This window comes from Podarcis gaigeae (assembly GCF_964106915.1).
Source record: "Podarcis gaigeae genome assembly, chromosome: 2".
Lineage (NCBI taxonomy): Eukaryota > Metazoa > Chordata > Lepidosauria > Squamata > Lacertidae > Podarcis > Podarcis gaigeae.
This window is the reverse complement of record NC_139679.1, coordinates 78,010,798-78,034,189: the sequence shown is the minus strand read 5'-3', so window position 1 is coordinate 78,034,189 and position 23,392 is coordinate 78,010,798. Positions and strand designations below refer to the sequence as shown.

Sequence of the window (23,392 nt, the reverse complement as noted above, 5' to 3'; positions counted from 1 at the left end):
AAATCTATGGAAACTGCCTCCCATGGCCGTTCAGGTGTGGGTAATGGTTCCAGCAACCCCGCTGCTGCCGCCCTTTCCCCCTTTGCTCGCTGGCAGCGGTCGCACCCCCTTACATACTCTCGTACATCTTCCCTCACCTTGGGCCACCAGAATTGCCTGGTAACTAACCACATTGTTTTGTGTTGCCCAAAGTGCCCCGCGGTGGGGCTGTCATGTAGTTGTTTGAGTACCCTACCCCTCAATTCCCCTTCTGGTATATACAAGGCCCCCTTGTAGTACAACGCCCCGTTCTTTTCTTCAAAACCCCCGGTGATCTCCCCGGCTCTCCTGAGCCCTCTGAGCTTCTCTTGGGCATATTCATCGTTCTCTGTCCCTTCTACTAGTTCTCGTTGCCCTACCAATGCTGCCCCACACACCCAGTGGTCCTCGGGGATGACATGTCTCTCTTCTGGTGCTCCCTCCCCCTCCATATACTCTGGTTTTCGAGAGAGAGCATCCGCTCTCACGTTCTCTGGTCCCGGTACGTAGCGAATCTCAAAATGAAATTTGGAAAATTCCTGCGCCCATCGCACTTGTCTCTGGTTCAGTACTCTGGCCGTTCGCCAATATTCCAGGTTCTTGTGGTCCATGCACACCTGAACCTTGTGCTGAGCTCCTATTAGCAGGTGCCGCCATCGTCGAAACGCTTCATAAATGGCGAGCAGTTCCCTGTCGTACACTGTGTAGTTCCTTTCGGATTTATTCAACTTCCACGAGAAAAAGGCACACGGTCTCCAGTCCGACGCATCCTTCCCCGGCTGGAGCAGAACCGCCCCTACCGCTCAATCTGATGCATCTGTTTCCACCCTCATCGGTTTCTGTAGATCCACGTGCAAGAGATGTTATTCCGAAGCAAATGCTTTCTTTAGCTTTTCAAACGCTCGCTGCGCCTCTTCCGTCCATGCAAATTTCTTCTTACTACTGAGACAATCGGTGATGGGAGCCGTTAAGTGGGCAAAGTTTTTGATGAACTTCCGATAGAAGTTTCCAAACCCCAGGAATCTCTGCACGTCTTTCCTGGTTCTGGGTGTCTTCCATTCCAGTACCGCTTGAACTTTGCTAGGATCCATGGCCAATCCCTTGTCTGACAAACGGTACCCCAGGAATTCCACCTCTCTAGTATGGAACTGGCACTTCTCCAGCTTTACCCACAGCTGGTTTGCTTGCAGTCGGCTTAGGACCTCTCGGACATCTCGGACATGCTGCTCTTCGTCCTCTGAGTAGGCTAACACATCGTCTAAGAAGGCTACACAGTTCTTATAGAGCAAAGGTCCCAGCACGTGATTCATGAATGATTGGAAACAGGCTGAGCCCCCCTGTAGTCCGAAGGGCATAACGAGATACTCAAAGGCCCCCAAGGGGGTGAACATGGTAGTTTTCCATTCATCCCCCTTCCTCACCCGTATCAGGTTATACGCCCCCCTCAGGTCCAGCTTGGTAAAAATCTTTCCCTTCCTCACCCTGGTCAAAATGTCGTCAATCCTGGGCATGGGGAAGGCTACTGGTTCTGACACCGAATTGACGGCCCAAAAGTCCACTACAAGCCTGGGCTTATTAGTGTCTTTTTTGTCCACAAAAAACACTGGGCTGCCCCCCACCGCTCTTGACTCCCTGATGAAACCTCGTTTCAGGTTCTTGTCTATGAACTCCCTTAACTCCTGCATCTCCCTGTCTGACATGGCGTACAGCTTGCCCACTGGTAGCTGGGCTCCCGGGAGTAGGTTGATTTGACAGTCAAAGGGTCTATGCGGGGGCAGTCTATCTGCTTCCTTCTCACTGAAGACGTCACTCAGATCGGCGTATTGTCGGGGTATTTCTCCCTTTTCCCCCACCGCCATCCCTGCAAGACTGGCTCTAGCCAGCCCCTGCATTTCTCTTCCCTTGCAGTGCTCTAGGCAATGCGCTGACCCAAAAGAGACTGTCCGCTGGTGCCATCCCACTAGTGGGTCATGTAGCGCCAGCCAGCTCATTCCCAAGATGATGGGAGGTCCCGCTAGTGTGGCTACATGAAAAGCAATGACTTCCGTGTGTCTTGCCACTCTCATTGTCATGGGGACCGTCTGTTGGTTCACTTCCCCTCCCAGCAGTTCCCTCCCGTCAATCGTTGTCACCTGCAAGGAAGGAATTAAGGGCAGGGTTTGTATTTGGTGTTCTGACGCAAACTCCTTACTCATAAAATTGCAGGAGCTGCCTGAGTCTAAGAGGGCTTTTATAGTAAGTGGATGTCCGTTGGGTAGCTCTAGCAGCACCTCCACGACGAGAGCAGCTCTTGGGGGTTCAGGCTTGGGCACGTTCACTGATCCTTGGCCTGACTGCTGTGCCCTGTCGTTGGCAGCCAGGCGTTGGCTTTTACTTGCTCCTTAACCCCCTCCTCCTCACTCCCAACAGCCCCCACCATTCCTTGCCATCCCTTCCTTTGCGGGCAGACCCTGGCAAAATGTCCTGGCTGTTGGCAAAGGAAACATTTCTTGCCGCTCTTCCCTTCCTTCTTCCGCCCTTCGTTAACATTTGAAGTTCCGCGCGCGCTTGCTCCTCCAATCTCCATCGGTTCCACTGGCGGGGAAGGTTGCGCCGGCATCTCAGGAATGCGGAAATCATTCCAACGCTCTCCTCTCCCTTCCCGCTTCTCCAGCGCTCTCGCCTCCTGGCGCGCACCAATCGCAAGCGCTGCCTTGGTCAGCTGATCCATGGACTCAGGACGGGGCGCGCAGGAAAGTTCATCTTTCACCGCTGGGGCTAGACCTTCTTCAAACAGCATTTGTATCGGGTCCGAAGACAGATCCCACCCCAATTTATGTATAATCATGGTAAACTGTATCCAACACTCTCTGACTGATTGATTTCCCTGTTTGCACGCCATTAACTGTCTGCGTACCACGCCCTGTTCAATCTGGCTGGAAAACATCAAGTCCATCGCACCAAAGAATTTCCTCAAGTCTTTTAAGGCGCTATTATTGTTTGCCATCAGGGCTCTCACCCAATCTCTAGCCCCTCCCTCGAGGTGTCCAATCACAAAAGCCACTCTCGATTCCTCATCAGCAAAGTCATCGTGTTGCAGGTTTAGTGCATATTGCATCTCTGTCTTAAAGGCTTGGTAGTTCCTTGGATCACTCCCAAATTTCTGTACCGACCCAGGTACCTTCCTTCCGATGGGAGTGGGTTTCCCCTGTGCATCCTGCGCCCTCCTTTCCTCGAGCCGCGTCGTTAGCAGTGCCAGCTGGTGCTCCAAAGCTCTGTTTCTCTCCTCCAGAGTTGGTCCCCCTCCAGCTCCTCCTGCTCCTCCGGCTCCGGTTGGGTTGCTCATGATGCCTCTCCTTCGCACAAGCAGCGTCAAAGACTGACGGATTGCTGTAATGGGAAAAGGGGGCTGCTCGTGCATAAGCGTTTAAAGCCTCCAAGCTTTACCATCAGTTCCTAAACTTTCCCAGTCCGAGGAGCCATGGGTGCGTGGCTACCTAAATGGCTGGCAGAATCCGTCAGTGGGCGTTTCCGGAATTTACTCCAACATAAGAGTTCCTTGACGGAAACTCTTCTTCTGGATTCTCTGCGTGACAGTTTCCTCTGCAGAGTGGGCGTCCCCAGCGGAGGTCCTGAGCCCTCCCCGCTATTCTCACTGGAAACATCTTGGAGCCCTTCCTCCGATTGAGTTTCTGCAGGAACTCTCCCTCTCCCCCTACTGGTTCCTTCCTCCGCATCCGAGGCTCTCCTAGCCTCCTTGAGCCCTTCCACCACCTGACTCTCCAATGGCAGTTCCCTGACACTGGGCATGTCATCTTTCAGCTTAACCTGGGAGTGCTTTTTTAAAATGAAGAGAGGCAGGTGTCTGTGTGAATAAAATAAGCCCAACTCACATGATTGTTGTGAAGATAAAGTAAGACAACCTGATATCCTTAGAAAATATGTATAACACATAGCAGAAGACAGAGCAGTTGTGTTCCAGGTAGGGTTGCCGTATTTCAAAAAGTGAAAATCCAGACGCAAAAGTTATTGCCATACGTTTGTCTGGATTTTCCCAGGCATTTCAGTGATTACACAAATACATTATGTAGGTAAACTAAAAGCACTGCTATCAATGCTTAATCAGAAGAAATGAACATGTGGGTGTTATGTTCTGCCCAGTGCTAGATAACTGCAAATCATTTGCCTACAACAAAATACTTGCTTGCTACTATTTCCCAGCTCAGCCTCAACAATAAAAATTTCCGAAAATAATGAATTCATTGTAGCTCACTTGACTTATTTATACAGATGCGAAATACATTAGATATTCCCCATTGAATGTTCTGGAGCAGTTTGCAAGCTCACTTTAATTAGCTGCTGCTTTAAAAAAAGAAAAGAAAATGTCAATTTTCTGCAGGAAGAATGTTGAGGGCATTTTATTGAGTAGCACTGATTCTAACTATCTGAATTCATAAAATAAGACAGGCCATAGAATTTTAACTAGGGTTATTTTGAGCTGCCCACAGATTCATTGAAAAGTACATACAGGGGAAGTGGAATTGTGTCCTATATATGCACATTCAGTAATAGATGTGAAAGAGAATACATGCCCTGTGTTAGCAAATGCTCCATCCATGCCATGGAGACTATAATGTCCCATAAGTTTGGGAAGGATATTAAGAAGCAGCAGGAGCCAGATAACATCAGTAGTTGCCTCACAGGGAAGTGTTTCACAAGCCCTGCTGGATCAAACCAAAGGCTTATGTGGTTCAGCAATCCTGCTATCATTCATAGTGGCTAACCACATGCATGTTCTCCTTGTGTTCCACTATGGGGGAAAAGGCAGGATATAAATATAATAATGCTACAGAAAATATGTATTTTGGGTAATGTGTGACCAAGTCCACAGAATAAGTGATTTTTACCTGAAAAGCTAAACTGCAAAGTAGATTCTCACCAGTGGGTAGCAAGTTGTGGGTAGCAAATTAAATAGTAAGCAGAGAGTGTCCACATGTCTCAAATAATCAGACTCTAAACCGAATTAACATTTAGATAATTCAGAACTAGAAATGAAAGGAGCACAGTTAATGGTGCCCCAAGCAGAGCTTGTCCATTTCCTCCCCTCATGAGACATTTGTCAGAAGAAATGGAATCTCAATGAACACTAGTAGATTTCACATAAATGATGCATCACAGATGGTGTATTTGCCACTATGATTACTGAATTAATTGATGTCCCCTACTGATATAGCACAACCTATACTGCCATCAACCTCTTCTCATATTAATGTAGCGTGGCCAGATGAAAAATTTCTGTAACTTTAGTAACATAACCATTTAAGTCCTGTTTTCCAATGTTGGGTTTTATAATTTAAGAATTACAATGGCATATCTAGATGCTTACGAATATAATGTGGTTGTAATACACCCTTGACAATCAGCTTGGTTTTTTTTCTCACTGATAAGATGGACTATCAACAAAGTTGTCTGACTAAGTGCCCCTTTCATGACAGACTTGCCCTTTAATACCAGGTGAATGTACCTGTGGACTCCAATTCCCAACAGCCCCAGTCAAACATGATAGGTGTTGTAGTCCAACAACATCTGAAGGGTCAAAGGTTCTCCATCCCTGTTTTACACCCATGTCTATTCATGAAAGAAGATAGTGGCAGGCAGTAGATGGCAAAATACATGAAAACTGGTGGAACAAAGAAACAATCTGTATCTAATATAAATACCAGAACCCTTATGAGTTGTTGAAGGTTTTCAACAGAAAACTACCACATAAATCTATTAGAAACTGCAAGTGCTATCCTGCCCAACTCCCACTGATTTCAATGGGATGATTTTAATTCTGCTTAACTCTGCCAATGAAATCACTGAGACTCAAAAGAGCTGAATGTTTAGCTGGGTTGTTCCTTGTTTTCATAGGAAGTTGATACTGTTTAAATGGCTTTGCAACTAGAACTAAGCCTCATTAGTCTACCAGACTGCAAACATTTATCCTAATCTAAGTCTAACAATAAAAATGCCTATTTAAAAAAATCATCTGTGTGCATTAAAATGACTTAATGTTGAGGAGTTCTAAACCAGCCTTTCTAGATGAATAATTTTACCCTTTGGAAATACTTTTTTAAAAAGTTAAACTAAAAACAATTCACTCCTTAATTAGCACAAATTTTCCTTCCCATGTTTATCTATTAGGAGTCAGACAAGCACATGCAACCAGCACATGCTAAACCATTATTTGCCAAAGAACTGAAATTTGTCAAGATTCAGAGATGACAGCAAAATATTAGTCACTGTAAACTGAAGTATATAACATGGCAGACAAGCAGAGTTTTGTGCTGCATGTAAAATCAGGGTTTCCTGGATTCAAGACACTCTAGTAAGTACCTGATCAATACAGCAATTAGATCAAATTCTCAGCTTTCAGTACCAAAGTTACAGGCCTCACAACTGCAAGCAAAATATCCAAAGCATGTGAAAGATGTACACAGCTATGAGGAGGCATCAGATAGTAGAACTGGACTTTTAGCACATTGAAAAACATCCGCAGAGGCTCTAAGGAAGGCTCCAGGATCCATGCTACTCGAAGGAAAGCTGGATGAAGCTGCAGTGTACAAAGTCATTAGCAATTTTTCAGTGGGAAACTGAAACCCTAGGAATGACTAGTTCACTACAGAAAGCAATTGCCCCTCTTTAAGTGTTTGTTTGCACTATTGATCTTGCAAGGTATATTCAACACCAGGGACTGCTAGTCAGGAATGAGTCACCCTCCACACTGGCTGGATCAGACTTAGGGTTCATTAGTAATGTGACACACCTTGGCTATCTTTTGCATTGTTTGGATTTCTGGTATCACATTGTCAAGATAGGGAAGCTTGGAATAAATATGATATATAGGTATCTTCGCTCTGTACTTAGGGTGTGTATATCTCCATCTACCCACTTAGATGAGCATTTCATGAATTTGAGAAGGTGAGTTCTGACCCTTGAAAGTTTATTTATGCCATAACAAATAAGCCGTTCACTAGCTTTTAACGCTCTACAAAAACAATACTGTTTTTGCTGAAACAGATGAACATGGCTATCCCTCCATTGTCATAGGTGTATGTAAGTTTTAAAAACCAAGGGATTCCTGTTCTGTGTAACAGTGTCTATAGTGGATGTTACCTCCTTCATGTGATCTATCCTGCAGAGTATTACAGGTGAAAGATTGTGTTGCTGTTTAATAGTGCTAGAGAGCCTGTTTGACCAGATTCCACCTGCTAGCACCTAACAATGGCAGCATGTAGCAAGAACAACATGTTGAGGCCTCTTATTACTATTGCCAGAATAACATTTGTCACTCCCTTGCAGCTGCTTCCTGTTCCTTTTACACCAGCATGCCTCACCCACAATGGGTGGCACTATTCCATAGGACAGACACAATTACAGGGCTTTGATTAAATATTTAGGGCTGCTACGTGATGGCATCCTCTGTGCAAATGTTTTTGTATGCAGGATATACTTGGTTTTTTGCTAGAACACACCAATCAGAGCCTGGTGCAAAAGGAATTCTGAGCCTAGGAATTTGTTTCAGTTTTCAGAACTGAACTGATCTCATAGTCCTTCCACACACAAATCCACTCCTTGTTACTTCAAGTTTTCTTCGTTTCAGAGGTGTAATTTAGTGTGTTTGTGTGAGGAGGGTTATTTTGTAGCTTCTGTGAAATAACTAGGAACCATAAATCCTTGCCAATCTGCTTCAGATGATTCTATTTTATGCCTTGCCCTCCTGGATGTAGAGGATATTCCTGATGTGGTGGTTTTCTCAGGGAACCTCTTTCCTACCAGCTCTGTTAGGTGATTCATAAGGAGAGATGCTTCTGATTCTCTGAAGAGAGTACCAGAGCTTCTACATTTGGGCAAAGATAGCTCATTATAAAACTCCTATCCTTTCTGAGGAGCTAACTTTTCCCTTTCTATAATCCTCAGAATTTCAGAGACACTCATGAGGAATGGGAGCACAGGCTGAAGTAGCTTTCTAACCAACAATACAAAAACCCAGGAAAATATAGATCTTGAGTATGGCTTGCCCTCATTCCATTTTTTCCCCCTTCTAATTTTGAATGCAAAGGGAAGAAGACAGGGCATTCAGAACTTAAAGAGCGTCAAACGCTTATCCTCATGTCACAATTCAGGTCAAATGCAGAAAAAGTGGTCACTATTGCCAACAAAGACTTGCCCAAAGAAGCAGGTAATTTAATAATGATACAGTGGTACCTCGGGTTACATACGCTTCAGGTTACAGACTCCGCTAACCCAGAAATATTACCTTGGGTTAAGAACTTTGCTTCAGGATGAGAACAGAAATCGTGCTCCGGCAGCATGGCAGCAGTAGGAGGCCCCATTAGCTAAAGTGGTGCTTCAGGTTAAGAACAGTTTCAGGTTAAGAACAGACCTCCGGAACGAATTAAATACTTAACCCAAGGTACCACTGTATAGCCACATTTTTTAACCATTTCATTAGCAAACTATCTTTTTCTCATTAGTTCATTATTTCAACTGCAGCAGCTGCTAAGCATGGAATATATTTAAGGAAAAAACAGCTGAAAAAGTGAAAGTACAATAAATATGTTGCTGCTATTGAACAACAAACAGAAATAGATTTGTGTTTTCAATCATTTTAAGCAGTTAATCACATTGATAGCAAAAGCAGCAGTACTTCTGGAAAACTGGGACAATGTGCAGAACTGCCAGCATCTCATGACAAAACATGCCACACGTTGATGTCACTGTTGAACAGGATTAACATCAGGAATTAAAAATAACATCGATGTTTGGAGGGGGAAAAACCTCCTACTTGCCCTTAAGAGACCTCTGCCTGTTGCTAATGCTAAAAACAGTTACCCACACTAGGAAAAGCTATTTTTAATCATTTCAGACACTTGCTGACATTACTGCATGCAAATCACTTTAAAGATTTGAGGATGAAGCTGAGAAACTGTGCGTCTCAAAAAAACGGCTGTTTAATATTCATATGTCATTGGTATCACTGCAAAGATCTGTTTGCCCCCTTTTTATTCCAGTATTAATCACAATTGTGTAAATGGAAGCCTGTGAATTGGAACTATGTGACTGCTTTGTAATCCACTAAAAGCAGGTCATTTTAATACTGGATAACACACTTTGTGTTTTATGCTCTGCCATCTGATATTTCACAGGTAAACAGGACATTCCAGACTCATGATGAGGAAAAAGCATGAATAGATCATTCAAAGGGGGCTGGTTGGGGAAGACAGCTAATCTCTTTGTATACAGACCTATTAAAGTCAATGCACTACTCTGCCAAAATTTAATAGGGCACATTGCACATTTTCCTTAAAACAACGTCTTATCCAAATGTGATTGTACAGTATAATGGTAGGCATGCATTTGGATAGCATTTAGTTACTTTAGCTTTGATATGTCTAGTGTGTGATTCTTTATCTACACACATATTAATAAATTCATACCAAGTAGAGCAGTTCAGCAACACTTGAAGTTCCATTCATGCTCAGAGATCATCTCTCCTACAAAATTAAATGGGGTGGTGGTAACACAGAAGCATTGCTATTTGGGAATATATCCTTGCCAATTGTGAAATATACCAAGGACTATCTTGAACAGAGTCTTTTCAAATCTGATTTTCCTAAGGGCCCATCAGCCCCTTAGTTCTTTATTTATTTTTCTATATTAATAAGTCACCCTATCACACAGTTTTTGGGATGGCTTATAATGTGGAATCAAAAAAAAATTAAATTCAGTGACAATAAAATATGTAACAAAATATAATTCAGCATAAAAGGCAAAGTAGCAGATAATAACTTCAAGCTAAAATAAAAGGACTGGGTAAATAATAATAATAATAAAGATATTCACCTAGTTCAGATTGATGAGAGATTAGGCACCAGGCACACAGTGTGCCAAAGACTGTTCCTTAAGAGCTATTATCCTATTGGATGCACTGTAGCTCTTGGGAAATGGATTGCCCTTTCTTTCAAAACACATTTACAGTGTGATCCTATACATGTCTACTTAGTAGTATTTCCCACAGAGTTTAGTGGGGTGTACTCTTAAGTAAATGAGCTTTAAGAGTGCAGCCTTACGCAACAACACAATTGTTGTGTGTGCTTTAATTCTTCAGTTCAATGCTCCTTTAACTATGTAGAACGATTTTTGTCTAAGCTAAATAGCAAGGCACACTGTGCCTTCGTCAGCTTCAAATGTACATAATGAATTCAAAGAGCAGGTCAACTGTCACAGAATATGTTTGTTTTACCTGGAGAACTCGGGAAGTTAATAAACAATTAACAAAAGAACAAGGTGTCTCTGTACTCCATTGTCAATGTCCAAGGTGTGCATGGAAACCAAAGCACATGGAACAACTCACAGTATATTGTGCATTCCCTGCAACATTTCTGGGAAAACCTATTAGGTAAAATGAAGGCAAATGAATGATTTCAGTGCATTGAACTGTGAAGTTTCACTCTGTCAAGTTACAAAAGAAACTTTTTATTTATGCCTGAACCTGGTTCCATGTGTTTCTTAAAACACACACACACACACAGAGAGAGAGAGAGAGAGAGAGAGAGAGAGAGAGAGAGAGAGAGAAGAGAGAGAGGCTTTATGTACCAAGGAACTGAGTAAAATACCAATAAATGTGTATGCAAATGCATGGTGATTGCATGTGTTTCTCTGTGTTAAGGGTGTTCGATTGTGAGCATGACTTACCCCACACACTTTGAAGTCTGGCCCAGTCCACAAGTGGAATGCTGCACCTGACAGCCTTCCACTTGGACAACGTGGCTCTCAGTCCAAATAGGGTTCCCCACCCCTGCCACAGTACACAATACTTAGAAGTTAAATTATCTTTCCCACATTATTTTGTTAGGATGCTTATTTGGGCCTGCTCATAACAAAGGCGAGTGGATGATGGTTAATGGATTGAGGTTGAATCCCAGTTAGAGAGAAGTATTGTTTCTGGGTGACAGGGGGCAGGCTAGTCCTGAATGGGATAACTGTGCCCCTGAAGGACCAGGTGCACAGCCTCTGGGTCATTTTGCACTCATAGCTGTCCATGGAGGTGCAGGTTAATTCTTTGTTCAGGGCAGCTGTCTACTAGCTCCATCTGGTACGCCAGCTGAAACCCTACCTGACTGTGCACTGTTTCACCTGAGTGGTGCTTGCTCTAGTTATCTCCTGCTTGGATTACTGCAATGCATGTTACGTGGGGCTTCCTTTGAAGGTAACTTGGAAGCTACAACTAATCCAGAATGCAGCAACTGGACTGGTAACAGCCCTGTGGAACACCCTCCCATCAGATGTCAAGAAGATAAATAACTATACAACTTTTAGAAGACATCCAAAGGCAGTCCTGTAAACGGAAGTTTTTAATGTGTTATGGTGTTTTTATATTATGCTAGAAGCCACCCAAAGTGGCTGGGGTAACCTAGTCAGATGGGTGGCATGTAAATAATAACATTAATAATTATTATTAAATTATTATAGCTGTGACCATGGCTGATTTAGCACAATAATTCTAAAACTGAAAGAGAGAGACAATGGTATTAAAGGAAAGAGATCCAAGGACTTACTTCACTGACTGTGCTGATCCTGCTAGTTTTTTCTGAGTTGACATGGGGGTTTGTTATCTCTGTGTGGCTTGCTGGTGACATGCATTCTGAATCTTGTAACAAGACAAGGACACTTGCTAGTCTCTCCCTTTTCACATTTCAGGGTTTTTCCCTCCTGGGAACATTTCTTTCAAAAGCACATTAGTATATGACCTAATACAGCAAAAATAAAAGCTGAGCCTATATATTTTATGTTTAAATTGCCTCCAAAGTAGTGTTCCATGTGCAATTTAGGGATAGTTTTACAATGTGAGCAGCTAAGAAGACCAAAGGGGGGGGGGGGCGGAAGTGTGACACAGTGTGTAGTTCAGTTCCAATTTTTATCATCTTTTTTTTGCGAGGGGAGGGGATCTTATGTCTGCCCATTAATTCATATGGTGCATTCTTTAATAAGTTTTGAAAGAATATTTGCATTTTAGAAAAACAAGAAACTTGCATCAGAATGTACTTGCATCTGCCAAAAACTGTCAGAACTCACACTGGTAAGTCTTTGAATTTGCGTGCATCTACAATATGAAATGAACCATTTACTTGGACAGTAAAGAACCCTCAGGTTCTGGACTGATTCTACTCACCCAGGCTGGCCACTGGATCATTCTGGAAAAGCAGGAGTATGCAAAGATTTCCCATTCTCATTAAGCATTGACCAGGCACCATGGCCTTCCTGAGCTATGATGTGTTTCTGTATCCTTTTGTTGTTCTTTGGTCCTGACTTCTGGCTTTCAGTTCCATGCCCCACTCTTGTCTGCTGCTTCCCAGGTCATCTTAAAACGCTGCCTATGACCCAACTCTGACAGCAACACAGCAAAATCTACCTCACCCCTTAGCTAGTTTGAAACAAGGTCAAGCAAATCAACAAGGTCATACTGATACTTAGGAACAAGCTACTACAGAACTGTCTCTGAAGAGAATGACAGAACACCACCTGTTGTCACTTGCAGCTCTCAGTTAAAACCACAACATATCATAAATGATCTATAACTCAGTCTGGACCACGATGCCTCCCTCTCACAGGCCGTTGGAAGTCTTTGCTTACAGACAGCTTCCTAACCTAAAAGAGCTGCTCAACAGCAACATCAACATAAGAGAGAAACAAAGCCAGGGACTAAATCCAAGCTCTGTTGCCTACTCTCTCCCCATGTATGATAATTACCTAATAATGTCGGTCACAACATTAAGGGTTCAATCACCTGCTCCTTTTATAACCTGACAATATGCTATCATCTGCCAGCAACACCTTTGGGCATTCTAAATGAAGCAAACTGGCCGGTCACTATGCAAAAGAATAAACGGACACAAATCTGACATCAGAAAGGGCAGTATTCAGAAACCAGTGGGGGGACATTTCAGCCTCCCAGGATACTCTGGTGCTGAAAGGATCTTCAACAATAAACTCCAGTTGAACCTGTTGAATTACGACTTATGAAGAATGCTACAGTTGCATTTCCTTAGTAACGACCCTTGTAGGTGAAAACAGCATAGGCACAGCATTCACTCCCTGCAGTAAGGTAAGAGCGAACTTCTTTCTATGCAATCAAGCTTGCATTTTTTAATTGCTAATAGATTTCACTGTCACCAGGGTACCACCGTTAGCAACATTTCAAGGTACAGTACTTGTTTTGAGGGTCCATGTATTATATTATCTCTAAAAATCACAACTAGGCTTTTCAAAGCTAACTTACTTGAAAAGTTCACACAGCAATGGTCCATAACTTGTCTTGTCTAATTAGTTCATCAAATACTTGTGCTTCAAGGAAGCAGTAAATTGAAATGGTTCAGGAAAAGAATATGACCTTCTTTAATATGTTCATTTTCACCTAGGCAGCATTCAAAACACTGATGTAAACTCATTTTCACTAGGGTACACTTTAAAGAGAAACAGAGGCTAACCCAATAATTTTTAAACAGCAGTGGGGAAAGCTTGTTATTTCCTCAATGGGATCTTCATCCACACAACTGCAAAGGTAATCATTTAGGCAAGTAAAATATGTTTTACTTTCAAGTTGTAACAATTAGTGAAGCTGAAAGCATTTTGCCAGTGCAGTGCCAGTGTTTCTCAGTTACAGTTAAATGATTTTGCCTTTGTTAGATTTGTCAGATTTCAGTTCTCACACAAATACACATGATGAATAAGCAGGGAAAACACTGTGCTTGGCCTTTTGGCAGGACCCACCCGGTGTATCCACTCAGGATCTATCCACTGGCCTCTCTCCTGGCTCATCTTTAATGTATGGGTAGCGAAGAGCCACAAGCAGAAAGAGAGGCTACTCTATACCTCTAATCCACAGAGGGATCCCTGCATAAAAGATAAGGCTGTGTCATCAGCTCTTATCCCATAAGGTTTAATAACTGCACTCAGGATATTACTTACATGAAGATTTAGCTTGCTGCAGACACTTTATTCATAATTGTGTCTCTGTTTATCCAGTAACTTGTTTATTGTCTTTTTATGCAGTTTCTGATATCTCTTAGTTTAGTAAAGGAATCAAGGTAAAAAAAGTATCTTGAATTAGAAACCTGGAGCTGATCTCACCCTTATCTGGCTGCTCTCTCTATTGCTAGTTAATTATCAAAAATGAGCAGACTCAGGTATTCTCCTTCCCCTTTTAAATGCCATAAATATTGATTTCCGTGTGCCCAGATTTATGGTACTTAACATGGTGGTGGCAATTCTCCTTGTGTGTCTCCCAACCACTCCTATCTCACAAAGAGAGCATGAGCAAGAGGCCGTTTGTAATTATTACATTTGTATCCCATGCTTGCTCCAAGGAGATCCTGTGTTCTTCCCTTTTTAATTTGACTTCAGTCATAGGACATAGACTGGACTAGAGATACTGGCTGACCCACGGTCACCAGTGAGCCTCTTCTTGTGACTTCAATGTTTTTACCACTGAAACCAGCACATTTTTTCTTGAACAAAAACCTGACCTATAGATGTGGGAACAACTACAACTGGGTCTTCCTAACAGCATTATCAAGCCACATACTGCATTTTGGATTCTAGTGAACTCCCATGCAGAGCACTTTGCAACAATCCAATCTGGAAGTTACCAACTATGGAGTACAGTAGCAAAGTCATCTCTGTTGAAAATAGGTTGTACCTGGGCATAGGCACTACTAGCCACCAAGGCCACCTAAGCCTCCATTGTCAATGTTGGACCAAGGAGTACCCTTAAGCTATGGAGAGTCTCATTCCAGCGGAGGTCAACCCCATGGATGACAGTTCTTGCCACTTCTTGTGACTTCAATGCTTTTACCACTGAAACCAGCACATTTTTTTCTTGAAAGAAAACTTGACCTTTAGATGTGGGAACAGCTACCACTGTGTCTTCCTAATAGCATTATCAAGCCACATATTGTAACAGAATATCACTAAAACAAAAATATACCAAGTAAGAGAATTCTATTATGTTTATATTTGTTGTTTAGAGAATAAAAGTGATGGGCATTATGTAAACATTACAGCTAAAAATAAGGTTTTTAAAAAAATAATACAAAAAAGCTGAAGGTATGTTTTAAAACAGTGCAAAATGAGCACCTAAGGCAGAAACCAGCAGGAAAAACTAGGCGAAACAAGAATGTATTCAATTGTTTCCCGAAAGTACAGATAGTGGGCACCTTTTGTATCTCAACAGTTTCCACAAAACATGTCACAAGCCAAGTCAACAGATCACATGCCAAGTCTAGGGATCGCATAAACAGTTGAGAGATTCCATGCCCCACGGTAGATTAACTCAGTGAAAAATTCCAAATAATAGAGTAGGAAGAAATCACAGATAATGTAATCCAAACTTCTGTTGATTCTTTCACCCGAATCTTTCCCCATCCCATTCACAGTTAAAACACATTGCTTTAAAGCTGAGGACCTTTCCCTGTTGGATCTTGCTTTTACTCTTGCTTCAACAGTCAGCTGGCAACTACTACTTACTTGTGTTTCAACCCCTGCAGTTCTGGAGGTCACACCAACATTTACTGCCCAAGCCTCCTGAACTACAGAAGCAAAAATATAGCTGTTTTCATGCAATCAGATTTTTAATCTTATTGCTTGTCATATTTTCATTCTTCATTATGTGAAGCTACACTGTGTCTACTTCTGTACCTTAATACTATAAAAAATAGTGCATAATTATTAACCTTCATTCTATATAGTATTTGTCGTCTAAGCTGCACTATTCCAGCCTATTAGAAATCCTGCCAAACATATACTTCAGTATTATGTATACTTCAGCCTTTGATATGCTTTTTCCTAGTACATAGGCTAATTGACAAGACAGAAGGCATCAGCCTCTGAGGCTAAATTCTGAATCCCTTGTGGAATTGCCAGTCTTCACTCCTTTCCATCATTCATAGCACACATGGAATTTGGTACTCGTACCTTAAATACAGATTACTTTTGAACTACTTTGTATTGCAGACTAAATGGAATTGAATAGCCTGTTCTGCTAAGCAGGATTAGATTTCTTCATCGTTGCCTCTTCCGTAAATAATGCAATATAGAATCCTTCTGAAGCTAAACTATGTACTGTGTTCGCAACAAGGTTATGCAACTGAAAAATTGAACTATAGATTGTACTGTACACATCCCAAGAGTTTGGTCTTAAGTGTCTCAAATATATTGCTATATTTAATTGTTCTCACAGAGCATACAAAACCATGCCCAATGCACACTAAATCTACGTGCCAGATACTGTACATTTCATGATATAGTACTACATATTTTCAACAGCTTAAACAAAATGTCCAAAGAAACGTATCTTGTATAGAAAGTCTATTTCCCCCCATGCTTAGTATATTTATATTGTTTTGAAGTTAAAACAAGGACCTCATTTGAAAGCGTATTAATTCATGTCAATTTAATAGCAAGGTGTTTTAAAACAGACCACGGTTTCCTACAGTACAACCAACATTTTGTCTAACCCATACTTCCTCTACTATGGGAATAAGGAGAATGATAGTTACTTCAAAGTATAAGAAAAAGTATTTAAATATGTGGCCTGGTTTCTATTTTAATAAAGACTCCCATGTTTATTTCAAATAGCACATTGTTCTTATCATTACTTCAGAATGAACTACAAGCTAGCAAGCCTATAAAGCAAAATGTTTTGATTTATGTACTTCTGGCCTTGTTTCTTGGTCTGCCCCAAAAGTGTAACCTCACATATACCTATGCAGAATAAAATTTACCTAAAATTAGGGCTGCAAGTTCCCAGTCCCAACTCTTGCTAGGATAAATGGCCATTGGCAACAGTTCCACTAACCTAACATCACATAATACAATGACAGAGACATGGACTATTAAACAAACAAAATTAGGATCAGAATCTAAATAGGGATAAATCTTGGTACTTCTGCTTTCCTGATTTGTTAATCAAACTGTCTTTTACATTACTATAAGCAACTTTCCCAACACAGAAAAAGGATGTTTTGTGTAATGCACTAAAATGGGGCACAATGAATAAAGTGTCCAAAGGTGTTTACGGGGGGGGGCGGGATTATGTGACTGTCTGTCAGACTGCGGCACAGACTACAGGTCAATGTTTCAAGCATCCAAAGCAAATGCAGATACATAAACAGAGATGGCATACATGAACAGAAGGTATAAATACTGCAGAATAGCAAGAATAATATGAAAAATAATGTCGTTCACATGGATACACTGAGCAGGATTGCATGTATGACCTAGCAGAGAATTTAATGGAATTCTTCAAGGATTTTTCTCATGCATTTCTCTAAAAATAATTCTGCTTTAAGAATCAAGTTAGCATATTTAACAACTTTATAAGAGCAGCACTATTTTCGGACTCTCGCACAACACAAGCTTTAACAGTGGCTATATTTGTCTCAATCTGCTCCTCTCTGAAGCATGTAAAATAAAATGTACGACAGAAACCTGCTTTGCGAAAGAAGGATTACAGCAATGCACACAAAAAAGCCCTGAACCTCTGGCTCTAGTGGGAAAAGAAAAGTATATCATTGCCTACCTTCTGTTGGCGATGTTTTCAAGTGTCTGCAGAGGCCCTCAGTGTCCCCATATGTCTCTTTAATTTTTACTACTGCTTCTGTTCCTCGAAGTTCCATGAGGGAGCGCAGATCCAGAAGCGTGCACCCAAATTCTCCTGCATGATTGGCCTCATTTCTTTGGTTCTTTGAATAAAAATCGCTATTTGTCATGTCACCCATTGTTGCTGATGGTATTGCTCCACACTGCACTGTATGCAGCTCAAAAATTTGCAAGGGTGGAAACTCAAGTTCCGGCCTAAACAGTAGGACAAATCCACTTTATGCCGCTAGTAGTAACAGTTGAGAAAGCGAGGAATGACTGATGTGTCTCTGTCCACAGAATGGCTGCTTTCAAGGTTGCAGAACAGTTCCACCCCATTCACCGTTTCCCATTATGCTGCACCCAGGCTGTTGGCATCTACATGATCATCTCTTCCTTCAGACCTTAAGAAATAAATACAGAGCACACGTTAGAAAATGGAGCAAGAGGCACTGAAATTTATTCCACCACCAAACCATGAAATGGGGCTTAAAAACAGAAGCCCGTCGCACAGAAGGCTTTACAACAGCCCTGTGAAGATTTCACAAAATTACAGTATTAGCTGGCTCCACAGAACTAGCCGTGTCACCCACAAGGCTCTTTCCAGCTCCAGCAGCAATAGCGGCAGTCCTTACTTTAATCAAATCCCGAGCGCACAAGCTAAATGAGATGCCTCATGAATATTAATAAGTATGCCATTAGCCCAACAGCCTCTGGTAGGGGCTCTTGTTCACACTGCTCTGTCAAACTTTCATCTGACAAGAACACACATACACACACACACATCTATGAAGTAATAAAAATTAATTGAGAACTATTACTTATGCTTTCATCCATTATAGAAACTGTTTTTCAGTTCAAGGAAAGTGAAATTGAAAACAGGGCATTTTCATTTCCAATCTGGAATACATTTAAATAAATTGAGCTTTGCAGCTTCGAAGATAAACACAAACATGAGGAAGATAAAAAAAACAACACTTGAGTGCTTAGACTAAACAGCAAGTCCTCTGTGTCATACAAATGGGGAAAGTTGCTCTCCTTCAGCACCACCTGTTATCTGACTCACCAGCACATTTGATACCCTTACTTAGTGAGAGCTGAATATTCCTTTGCAGAACTCCAAACAGGCAAACACACCTACCTTCAAGGGACTTTAATGTGCAATAGCCAGATACACAGAGATTATCTGTGAGAAAAAGCAGTTATTTAACATATTTTTAAATTCTCTTTCTCAGACACATATACTAATGAGCTCTGGACAAAATGCTGAAGCTAGCTCTTATACTTCGCCACGGAGAATTCAGCTAAGATTAAAGGGTTTTGTTTTCTTTAAGTGGGTTAGTGCCTGTCCATAGTTCGATAAACTCAAACCTCTGAAAAGATTTTTTGCTGTTCTGCACAGCTGCAAAAAGACATTTCCAAACCCTAATATGACACCTTTTAGAAACCACATGCATGCATTCCTCTTATAGAAGGAATCCAAGGATGTGTGAAACACACAGGAGAATTTCTGCAGTTGTTATTACTTTCCTGGTCTGGAGCAATGGATGTCTGTGGGAGTTTCATTGGCTCAACAGAAAGTCTGTCAGACTGCGTGGGAACACAGATTGCTCATCACTTCATTAAATATATCACTATCAATTATTTCATTTAATCCAGACCCAGATGTCATTGCAAAAGTGTTTTCCTCCTCTGGTTGCATTATCTCATAGTTTTTGTAATTAATATATTTCACTTCCCACTCTAACATAAAAAAGTAATCAAAACAGATGGGGAAGCACTTAAGGACTCAACTGGACACAAAGTAGGAAAGAGCCTCCAGCATTAAAAAAAAACAACAAAAAACTTCAATGCAGCTAATTTGATTGGGGAAGTGTTATTGATGGGATGACATTTGAATTTTTCATGAGTGTAGTGGATACCGCCCCCTCTTGCTACTTCTTTGCCCCTTTCCTGGACCAACCCCCACACATATCAGGAGACATAAAGGGGGGGAAGTATGTACACTTGTGCACACATACACACCTCACTTTTCTAAGGGTTAAGGGGGAATGTCAGATCCAGTAGACTTCACCTGAGCCTTGGAAGACATGGGCAAGAGCACAAGTCTTCCTTCAGCTATATGTAACCAAGGTAACCACCCTCACCACCTCATTACCAAGGGGCAGTGAGGAAAGGAGCTCAGAAGCTTTGCTGGCATGAATGGAGGACCTCAGTGGTGCCCTATTGCCCACAGACACAACATTGGTGACCTCTGCTATAAGTACAACAGGCAAACTGGGGGAGTGGCACAGAGGGGCAAGGGTTTGACATATCCTCCACAAATGTAGCTTCTCTGACCAAATTTGCAGTCCCATCTTTTTAATGAAACCACAACAGTGATCCTGATCCCAAATGCCCTGAATGATATTTAATTTGATCCTCAATATTTATACTTGTAGACAAGTCTGTTAGCATGAAAACTTATGTCAGACTGGATGTCTCTGAGCCTAAAGTCTCTGAGCCTAAAAAAGATTAATATCTCATGAGAATTCGACATAAAACACTAAAAACACAGGAATATTTTTGAATATTCACTCGATTTGATTGATGTGTTGTATTTTCCAGGTCTAGACAAATATTTCATCTGGTATAGTCACATATTTCATATTACCACAGAAATAGAGCTGCAGCCTTAGATTCTTCCTTCACAGCATATCCCTTCAGCTTACATAGGAAAATATCCTTATATGATAGGATTTACACACCCCTAGAAAAGCGTCTGTGCAAAAGTGATGTACCACTACATTCTTTGAAGTAACTATTAGTTGAAATTTGGGTAATGAGTGCTTTATGTAAATACACCAGTTGCTTTTCCTTAATACCATTAATGTTGAATTTTCATACAGAGAATTAGAGATTCATCTACATTCCTCACAGGATGTTTTTCAACAGGATAGTGATGCGTACAGTGTGCGTTCGGTTCACACTTCCATCACCGTGTATGAATATTTGTTCCAGCTCTTGTAAATATCACTGAGTCATTTTTGTCAGCCAATGTCAGCCAATGATACTGTTTTCTCACATCCAACGAAATAATTTGCCTGTTTAATATTTTATTTGACCTTCAATTAAATATTAACCAACAAAAAAGCAGCAGATAGTCTACTCGTGGGACTACATACCTCTTATTAATGTTTATCCATTGGCTAGGGGATTCACTTAATGGCACAACCCCCTGGGAAATAGCATATCTTGTGTTTCTGGAAGGCAGGTCATAAAATGCAGAAAGCGCAGAGCATGACTACCATTATCCACTGATAATGCAGCTCTAAAATCCCATGGAACAAGATATGCAACTTTCATTCGATCCTGAAATCTCTTTTATGAAAAGGCCAGGAAGTCTGCCAAGGAGCCTAGCAGTTTGCTGTAACTGAAACAAACACTGCCCTCAGACTCTTACTCAGTGATTAGCGCAATTGCTTCATAAAAGGCCGGGAATCTGAAACAAGGAATCAGAAGCTCCCAAAGACTTGGAGTAGTGACATTCTAGAATACATTTTAAAAGTGGAAATATGAATTATCCTCCCTCAATTTACATTTCACTTGCCTAATTAAGTTTCTGTTTGCATTTGGAATGTTAGCATGTTGATGCCTGCATGTGTGGGCTAGAATCCAAAGAAAGAGCAAACTATTTGTGATTCCAAATATGTGAATAAATACATGAAGAAGTGAGGTATCACTGTCATCATTATCCTGGTCCATATCAACAAAATTGGGTTTCCTGCTCCTCTCCTTCTCCCTGTATCCAATTTAGAAGAAAGTTCTTTGACAAAAGGAGTCTGTCATTATGTATTTCCACAGTGTCAACTAAATGACCTCCAATCTCAACGGAGGCCTCTAAAGCTCTATTAGAGTACAGCAAATAATGATTTCTTATCATTATTTCTTCTTTTGCCTCAAATTGCTCTGTCACAGTTTGCAGCAGGCTTCACTTAGATGATGATGCATTTTAGAATGCAAAGAAAAAATTAAGTAGGTCCAGCAACTCTATCCTAATGTTGAACTCTCAATATTTAGACAAAATTGATATAAACAAGAAAGATCAGTGCTAAAATGTCAAGGGAAAAGAAAATATTGAATTATAGCTGTAATTGATTAAGTATGAGAAGAAGCTAAAAAAGAAAATAAGTAATTAGACAATTGGTGTGAGTTGTTGTTGAAAAAATCTCAAAACAGGGATGCAGAAAAGGGGAGGTAAGGGGAAGTCTGGGAAGTAAGGTTTATGAAAATGAGGTTTGAAATTATACATGTTTATATGTTTTGTTTGTTTATGTACTGTGTGTTGTTTTGTTTTTAAATCTGTGTTGAAAAAACCAATAAAAATTTTATATATATATATATATATATATATAAAAGAAAGATCAGACCAATTTTTGCTCGCTTCAAATATCCATATGCTGTTGAACTGGATTTTGCTTATATAAACAAAATAGATTTTGAAAATATATAATTACACATTGGGGAAATTTTATGGCCCTAGTCTTTATCCTGTAACCCAGCAGACTATTTTTGCCCCCCACTGCAATATATTCACCAAAAAGAGTTTCCTTAAGTCATGACAGCCTCCATATAGGCACATATTTAGAACCTTTCACAGATGAAAATGATAACATGTTTGTAACATTCGAAGGAACACTTTGCAATCTCCAAGCTCCATTGTTACATATTGCTGAATGCCTTCACAGCTTGGCCTTATACAGGGGTACCTCCAGTTGTGGATGGGATCCATTCTGGAGGTCCAGCCGGATCCCGAGGTTTTAGGAACTGGAGAGACTGCTTCTGCGCACACACGGGTGGCGGAAGAGCGCTTCTGCGCATGTGCGCGGGGCAAAAACCCAGAGATATACTTCCTGGTTTGCCACTTACGTATCCCAAAGTTTGCATAACTGGAGGGATACGTAAGCAGAGGTTTGACTATATTATGGTCATTTAACCTGCAACCCTAACCTGGAACAGTCACTAATATAACTTTAAGACCACAACTCTTCTTTCTTGCACCATTCAGAAAATACTGGGCTGCCAATTGCCTACAAACAGTACACACTAGCAATAACACACGTCTAATTAAAATGAAGAGATTTTGGAGAGCCACTGCCAGTCAAAGCAGACAATATAGGGCTAAATATACAAATAGTCTGACGTGATAGAAGTCAGCTGTTGATGTTTTCATGCTCAACAAGCTGTTCTGAACTTCCCTTATCAAAAGAAAAAATCACCCTTGTAAGTCTGTAGATATTTCTAAGGACGTCTACAGTACATTGTCACTAGGATGAAACAAGCTTGGAAAGGACAGATAAGGCTGTCTTTTACTAATGTTGCAGAATAAGAATCATGGAAAATCTGACTCAACTCAAATGTTATTGTAGAACAACCAAAGAGCTTTTCTTTCTTCTTCTTCTTTTTTGTACAAACTATGTGTGCTTAACATCCATGAGATTTAAGTGCATGTAGCAAGTGTGAACTGGGTGTTTAGGGGCCAAATAATGAGGAGGATCAGATATTTAGGATATAGGCATAGCAAGATTACAAACAAAAACAATGCTTGTTCCATCCATATTAATGGCCATAACACAACAGTATGAACAAGGGAACAAAACATTACATACATACGCCATTTTAGCAGTGCTCAGAGAAGGAGCGAAGTAGAAGCAGAAAATACAATCAGGGACTG

At 41.1% G+C, this 23,392-nt stretch overlaps 1 protein-coding gene across 22 annotated transcripts in view; it reads right to left on the bottom strand.

Annotated features, from left to right (window-relative positions):
- ATP2B2 (ATPase plasma membrane Ca2+ transporting 2) overlaps nt 1-23,392 on the bottom strand; it is a 372,922-nt gene that overhangs the window by 133,230 nt on the left and 216,300 nt on the right. For all 22 annotated transcript variants that reach the window (XR_014561209.1, XM_083726734.1, XM_083726721.1 and 19 more), the window contains one exon: nt 17,621-18,083. Coding sequence is in view for 21 of the 22 variants with exons in the window: in XM_083726734.1 (XP_083582860.1) it covers nt 17,621-17,819 (199 nt within the window). In the remaining variant the exon portion in view is untranslated. The remainder of the gene's footprint in view (nt 1-17,620; nt 18,084-23,392) is intronic.